General features: G+C 58.6%; 1 protein-coding gene across 2 annotated transcripts; it reads left to right on the top strand.

Moving 5' to 3' along the window:
* The first annotated feature begins 245 nt into the window (after window positions 1–245).
* On the top strand, window positions 246–4420 carry LOC110077435 (2-acylglycerol O-acyltransferase 2-B). 2 transcript variants are annotated; one of them, XM_072977357.2, is made up of 6 exons: window positions 246–411; window positions 1184–1362; window positions 1652–1856; window positions 2046–2220; window positions 2576–2775; window positions 3732–3772. In XM_072977357.2, the coding sequence occupies exons 1-6, from the start codon at window positions 318–320 to the stop codon at window positions 3755–3757; spliced, it is 879 nt and encodes a 292-aa protein (XP_072833458.1). In that variant the 5' UTR covers window positions 246–317; the 3' UTR covers window positions 3758–3772. The 2 variants fall into 2 exon arrangements, with proteins under 2 accessions (XP_072833458.1, XP_072833457.1); XM_072977356.2 differs by lacking the exon at window positions 3732–3772 and adding an exon at window positions 3815–4420 and having other exon boundaries at window positions 251–411.
* Window positions 4421–7276: the final 2856 nt, after the last annotated feature.

Here is a 7276-nt window from a genome sequence, read left to right as displayed (position 1 = left end):
GACCCGCCCGGGACTCTGCTTCCCATCGCCGCCGTCGGGTCCAAGGCCAGTCGGCAGCGACCCGTCGGAAGAACGCCTTCGAGCCTCGCGCCTTCCCGGTCCCGCACAGCTGCCGGCCAGGCACGCGCCCCACGCGCGGCCCTGGAAGGGAGGCAGTACCGGCTGAACGTCTGCCTTCCTCACCTCCGCCTCCTCGGCGTGGGGGACGGAGAGAGCCGGGCGGGGCCAATCCGAGTGCGGGGCGTGGCTCTGCCGTGATAAGCTCCAGCGCTCGGCGAAGGCTGCCAGGCTGCGGTCTCGGCCCCGCTGCGCTCGCCATGTGGGTTCAGTTCGCCCCGCTGCGCTTGCCCCTCCGGCGGCGTCTCCAAACCGCCGCCGTCCTCCAGTGGGTCTTCTCTTTCCTGGCCTTAGGTGAGGAAGGGAGGGAGGGAGGGAGGGAGGGAGAGGGGCTCTTTTTGGGGAGGGGGAGAAGAGAGCTCTGGCGGGGGGAGGGTATGGAGGGTCAGCCCAGGCGCCTGCTTTCCTCGAGGACAGGCCTTGCGGTGGGTCCCCACGCATCCCTCCTCCTCCGATGTCAGCACGAGGGGCTCCCGAAGGCGAGCAGGCGCGGTTCGGTCCTTTCCTTTCGCGGTGCCGCACTTTTTCTCCCACATTCCTTGCTTCCCCCCCCCCGCCCTACTCCGAAGAAAGCCTAGCCTAGCGGCAAGGAGCGAGGGCTTCCCTGGGGCTGCCCTGGTAAGCGAGCGTGTTGGTCTCCGACCGCCCTCTGCTCGTGGGCCGCTCTCGGCGAGGGCGGTTTGCCGAAGCCAGGTCGCGCGTGTATCTTTTGGGGGCCAAGCGGGTCTTTCCTACCCAGCTGTGTGTGTGTGTGTGTGTGTGTGTGTGAGAGAGAGAGAGAGAGAGAGAGAGAGAGGAGGACCCCTAGCTTGTGGGGCCGAAATGGGCTGGAGGAGAGGTCTGCAAACAGGTTCGCTCTGAAGAAACACATCTACCCCAGTGCCTCTGGGCGTGTGCAGAGGGGAGGCTGCTCAGTGGGCGCTGTGCAGTGTTTCCCCGCGCGGAGAGGGAAGGCGCGGCCCGGCGACTCCTGTCCGGGGTGAGGGACCGTGGAGGGTCGCGAGTAACCCAGGCCCGCCGGCGTCTTTCTCTGCCCCCTTGTCTCTCTCTCTCTCCCCCCCTCCAGCGCAATGCTGCTTGGTGCTGTACCTGGTGCTGCTGCTGGGCGAGGGCTGGGCGCTGGCCGTCCTCTACGCGGCCTGGCTCTACCTGGACTGGGACACGCCGGCCCGCGGGGGTCGCCGATCGGCCTGGGTGCGCCGCTGGACCCTCTGGCGCTACTTCCGCGATTATTTCCCTATCACGGTGAGAGCAAGTGTGGGCGGGGGCGGGGGAGCTGCCTGCCTGCGCCTGAGTAGGGAGTGGCGGGGGGGGGGGGGTCGCAAGGACAGTCCTTGCAGGGCCCCGCTCCGGCAGGCTCCTTTTTCTGCCCGTATTGCAGGGAACAGCAAAAATGCCCTCTCCCCTGCATTCCCCCCCTCGTTCTCCAGCGGGGGGGGGAGGAAGGGGAGGACCTGACAGTTTCTCTCACCATCTGCTTGCGTTTTTGGGTGTTTGCTTTAACCTGACCTCTTGTCACCTCCTGCTCCTCCAGCTGGTGAAGACAGCCCATCTGGATCCATCCCACAATTACATCTTTGGCTTCCACCCACACGGGGTGCTGGTCGCTGGTGCCTTTGGGAATTTCTGCACGGAGGCCACGGGCTTCTCGGAGCAGTTCCCGGGCCTCACCCCCCACTTGCTGATGCTGCCCTTCTGGTTCAAGGTGCCTTTCTTCCGGGACTACATTATGTGTGCAGGTGAACCTTGTGGCCCTCTTCCTGATGGGAGGGATGGAACTGGAGCCCCCCAGCCACACCTCTGTGGGAGCAAGGCTGGCAGGAGCCCCGTGGAGCCCCTTGGAGCTGTGTGCAAAAGCCCCCCCGCCCCTCCCTCGGGGCCTGGGCCTGCCGCAGCCCTGAGCCCACCTCTGCGCTCTCTCCCCTCAGGGCTGGTTTCCTCAGAGAAGGCCAGTGCCTGCTACCTCCTGGGCCAGGAACGCCGGGGCCAAGTTGCGGTGGCCGTGGTCGGAGGGCCCCCAGAGTCCTTGGATGCCCGCCCAGGCGCTCTCACCCTCCAGGTCCTCAGCCGCAAGGGGTTCATTAAAACCGCACTGCAGCAGGGGTGAGCAGAACAGCTGGATGGGAGTGAGTTCTCTCTGGGCAGGATTGAAGCACAGCTGGATGGGAGGGACTGATGGCCTCCAGGGGCATCTCTTCTGCTTTGCCTCTCTCCCTCACAACACCTTGCACCTTGGGGTGTTGGGTGTCCGCGGCAGAGTGAAGGTAAGGGTTACGGGAGGAGAAGTGTTGCTTGAGGCAGCTGAGAACTCAGGCTGCAGGTTCCACGGGTGAACGGGTTCAGCCCCGGGGTGTCGGGAACAAGAGTGTGAATTCTGAGAGCACAGCCCCCTCCCGACCCCCCGACTTGAATGCCTTCTCTTCTCTTCCCTTGCTTCTTGCATCCCACCTTCTCCCAGAGCTGCCCTGGTCCCTGTTTTCTCCTTTGGGGAGAATGAGCTGTTCCACCAGGTCTCCAACCCCCAAGGTTCTGTCATCCGTACCATCCAGGAGCGGCTTCAGAAGGCCATGGGGCTGGCCCTGCCCCTCTTCCATGCCCGCGGCGTCTTCCAGTACAGCTTTGGCCTCCTTCCCTTCCGGAGGCCGATTCACACCGTGGGTGAGTTTGGCTGCTCAGGCCGTCATCGACTCTCACGGGGGCCAGGATGTGTGCCAACGGGCTCGTCCTGCATCCTAACGCAGGCCTTAACCACCAAAGGGGCATCTTGGGGGAAGGTGGCTTGTCAGTGTCCTCCCCTGATTGCCACAGGTCTTGGCTCTCTTTCCCAGCAGCCCGGAAGGGGAAAGGCGACAGCTCTCCTGCTCCTTCAGGGAGTCCATCCAGTGCCTTCAGGCACTTGTGATACCACCCGTCTCTCCTTTCTTCTCGTTTACTGCCAAGCTCACCCTTTGCCTCTTTGACGCAACTCCTCCTGCCTGGCCAGCCGGCCCCTGGTCTCCCGTCTCTGTTTTCTCACTCATTTTTGCAAAGAGCTCTAAATCTGTATTCTCGGAGGCTTTCATGGCCAGGATCCGATGGCTGTTGTAAGTTTTCCAGGCTGTTTGGCTGTGTTCAGAACACAGCCCAACAGCCCGAAAAACCTACAACAGCCAGCTCTAAAGCTCCCTGTGCCTGCAGCCTCGGACTTTGCTCTGCGGTGACTGTGGGGCCCCGGAGGCCTGGCAAGGCAGCTGGGCCTCTTGCAACTCCCGGGGGTGTGTGTGTGAGAGAGAGAGGCTGGCCGAACCCTTCCCCACCAGTGTGTTGGAGGCCACTTTGACACAGTCCACAAGCAACTTGCAAAGCCAGCCCCACTTCCATAAAAGGAGGTGCCACCCCATTGACTATCCTCCTTCCCAGTTCCCAGTAAGTCTTGGGGGGGCAGCGGCGGAGGGAGAGGGCCACTGCTGGTTGCCTGCAGAGCTTCCCTCCTGGGCAGTCTGGATTTCCGAGGAGGGGTGCTGCTGCTCTCTTTCTCCCAGGGGTGCAAATGGGGGGGGGCAGCAAAGGCCTGCAGAGGGTGCTCTGCTGTCTCTTCTGGAGGGAGCCCAGGTTCTCCTACCCTTTTTTCCCAGTGAGCCTGGCCCATTCCCCAGCTTGAAGAGGGGAACCTTTCACACTTGAGGATACTAACTGCCTGCCCACATCTCTCCTGCAGTGGGGGCCCCAATCCTTGTGACCAAGACCCCACACCCCTCCCGGGAAGCCATCGATCACCTGCATGCGACTTACCTGGAGAAGCTGGTCCAGCTCTTTGAGGAGCACAAGGGCAGGTATGGGCTGGCCGAGGACAAACACCTGACCCTCATTTAGAGGAGGAAGGGAGCCCCTCCTCCCTCCTCTCCCAGGAATCAGGGCCCCATGGATGACGATGCGGCTGAAGGGCTGATCCTTCCTGAGGTCTCTGTAGCGGAACAGTTGCCCTGCCCTATGCTTTTGCTCACCCGCTGGAGGGAGGAGGGAACGAAGCTTCACCAGCACAGGGGACTCTTGGGGGGCTGTGGTGGCAGGGAAGACGCCTACACCCTGCGCGGAAGGACAGGCACGTCCTGCCCTTCCAGGAGGGGAGGGGGCGAGGAGTCTGGGTGCCTGCAGGCATCATCCTTGTTGGGGAAGGTCTGCTTTAACGATCCTCCTCCTCATTTTGTCATCCTCAACTTGACTCCTGTGTCGTGCTGCCACCCTTCCTTCTGTACAAAATGCTGGGTGCCTTGCTTTGTCTTGTGCAGAAATAAAACGGGGAAGAACTTTCTGTATGTCAAAACGTATGTCATTTTCTTTGTGGGTGAGACCGAGTGGAAAGGCTGCTCGGAGGGAGGACTGCAGACCCGTCCTGCTTCCCGCTGCAGGAAGCACACAAGTGTCCATTCCGTCTCTTTCTCTGCTGCTCACGTTCCTGGGGTGGTCTTTGGTTCCTGGCCTAGTGGGCTTCGGTCCCTCTGGGCCCCTCTCTGGAGGGCACGGGGGCAAAGGCAGCAGCCAGCAGGGAATCTTTGCCAAACAGGAGGAAGGGTTGACGGTTGCCCTGGATACGACCCAGGCCTTCCTCAAGTGCTGTTGGCCAAGGCTGCCCTCAGGAGAGCTGGGGAAGTCGACCGGGGGGGGGGGAGGGGAGACCCCTTTTTTTACGTTTAGAACTGGCCAGATTTGTCTCTGGGCACTTTCTGAAAGGCCAGCTCTATCCGGCGACGCGCCTTGAAAGATTCCAGGGCCATAATGTCCTTCACAAACAAAACCTCCTGTGTAGCTTAAAAACCCCTCCAAGTGAATGAGCAGCGGCGGGGGGGGGGGGAGAGCGGAGGGAGGCAGCTCTGCACAAGCTCAGAGGCACAGTTTAATCAATCTGCTCCAAAGGCAGGCTATTTCAGAGGTCAGGAGCAATGGCTTGGGCCAAACAAAAAACAGTCCCTTGTGCTGGCTGTGGAAACTTGGCTCGTGGTTTCAAAGAGTCCAGGATGGACCTGGCGAAAAAGAGAGCTGCCCATGAGCGCCTGGCCTGCTGACCTGCAACTGGAAACCCCAGCCTCTTCCTCCCCAAATGTTTCGGCCCTCCCATTGCTTAACTGGGGAGAAAGCGGTGGGGCCTTTGGAGGGAAGGCCTCCTCAAGCCTGGAAGAGTAAAATGAGGAAGACTCAGCCAGATGTTTCCAGCTCACAGTGGGCTCACAGTAGCAAAACATCCCAGAAAGCAAAGGCTTCTTTGTCCTCCAACATGCCCATTGCAGTAAGCCAGAGCTGCGAGGGAAGCCTGACGGGATCTATCAGTAGCCCCTGCATGCATGCATGCATGCATGTATGCATGTCTGCTGCCTGGGCCTTCCAGCTGCATGCTGGTGCTGCTGAGCATCCTATGCGTTGCAGCATCTGAATCTCCCACCACCAGCACCCTGCACCATGCCTTGCCTCTCCTGACCAGCGAGAGACCTAAGCCATAGCTGGTTGGATTTATTGGGATGGCCACATACACTTCTGGTACACTCAAGGCCAGAAGCATTTGCTCTGAAGGGCTGCCAAAAGCTTTTCTGGATTTATCAACTCACCAGTAATTTCCTGTACCAGCCTTTGAAGTATGGTTATCTTTGACTGTTTTTCTTTTTTTTAAATGGAACTTGTAAAGGCTGAAGTCAGATGCATGTTGTCTTGGAGAATATGTCTTATTTAGGGTTGTTGTACTGTGTGGTTTGGGTGGACGTTACCTGGAGTCCAGCCATGCCATCTAGTGCCCATTGAGGCTCCTGCCTACCCATGGAAGGAAGGAAGAAAGGATTCTCTAGTCCTCTTGCTGCCCTAGGAGAACTAAACATACAGCATGTGTCTGTTGCCCAGTTGTTTTGAAATCAGCCTATCCTCCCCCCCCCTTTTTTTTGCTTCAGTGTGCTTAGCCAATGGATGATGTTCCAAACCTTTGGACGACCTTTTCCAGGGCCTTGCCTTACAGATAAAACCCAAGCTGCCTTTGGCCATTTGTCTCAAAGGGTTCCCAAAATGCTAAGAGCTAGAAGGGTGGCATTTTGTGGTGATTTTGCTGGGGTTCCATCTTAAATAACAGAGTGGGTAACCTTTCAAATGCTAGAAACAAGAAATGTATGTACCACCACATAGAAAATTCTTCTACAGAAAATAATGATTTTCCCATCTTAAATAATGGGATATGCTAAAGCTTAGCTGGGCCAAATAGCCCACCCTGTTGGGTGGGGTATTCCGGGTTAGCAGACCAGAGAAGGTACCTGTGAAGACTGAAGGTAGGTAGATCAGCTGGCCCGCCACTCTAAAATTGATGCTGTTAAATGCCAGGTCTGTGTCCAATAAATCCCAGATTATTCAAGATCTTATTCTGGAGGAGGATGCAGACCTGGCGTGCATGACCGAGACTTTGATGAGCAGGGAAGGGGGAGTACCCCTGACCCTGTCCTGTCCTCCCGGTTATGCAGTACAGCACCAGGGTAGACTGGAGGGGCGGGGGGGAGTAGCCATTGTTTATAGAAATACTCTTGAGGTTACTAGGCGCTCTACTGTGGTTAAGCCGGGTCTGAAGGCCCTCCAAGTGTTGGTCGGGGCCAGGGACGATATTGGGATCTTGCTGGGTTACAACGCTCCCTGCGACCCAGCCACCTCCTTACCGGAGCTGGCGGACTTTGTCTCCGCAGCACTGTTGGAGTCCCCGAGGCTTTTAGTCCTGGGTGACTTCAATATCCATGCGGAGGCAGAGATTTCTGGTCCAGCTCTTGAGTTCTTGGAAACCATGGCTTCCTTGGTCGTGTCCCAACATGTCAATCGTCCCACACACGTGGGCGGCCATATGCTTGACCTGGTATTTCCCACAGAGCGGAGCGACCGTGTTCTGATGGTGTCACTCCCCTTGTCATGGTCAGATCACCACCTAATAAAATGTAACCTCTCGGTGGCACTCCCTCCCCGCAGGGAGCATGGACCTATTTCAGTGGTCCGCCCTTGAAGGTTACTAGATCCTTTATGATTCCAGGATACCACGAGAGGGATTCCAGCTGACCTGTCTGGCGCTCATGTCGAAGCTCTGGTTGACGGCTGGCTTGCCGCCGCCACTAGGGCTGTAGACACAATAGTTCCCAAACACCCTCTCAGGCGCAGAGCTCGGCCAGGG

Source organism: Pogona vitticeps, chromosome 6 (genome assembly GCF_051106095.1).
Source record: "Pogona vitticeps strain Pit_001003342236 chromosome 6, PviZW2.1, whole genome shotgun sequence".
Classification (NCBI taxonomy): domain Eukaryota; kingdom Metazoa; phylum Chordata; class Lepidosauria; order Squamata; family Agamidae; genus Pogona; species Pogona vitticeps.
The sequence above is the reverse complement of the archived record's forward strand: the minus strand, read 5'-3'. Positions and strand labels throughout refer to the sequence as shown.

What these genes read in the sequence shown, in the direction of transcription:
- LOC110077435 (XM_072977356.2), top strand. Translation starts at nt 318, where the DNA reads ATGTGGGTTCAGTTCGCCCCGCTGCGCTTGCCCCTCCGGCGGCGTCTC. An exon ending in GGACTACATTATGTGTGCAG is followed by an intron (nt 1,857 to 2,045) that starts GTGAACCTTGTG and finishes CTCTCCCCTCAG; the next exon opens with GGCTGGTTTCCTCAGAGAAG. An exon ending in GAGGCCGATTCACACCGTGG is followed by an intron (nt 2,776 to 3,814) that starts GTGAGTTTGGCT and finishes TCTCTCCTGCAG; the next exon opens with TGGGGGCCCCAATCCTTGTG.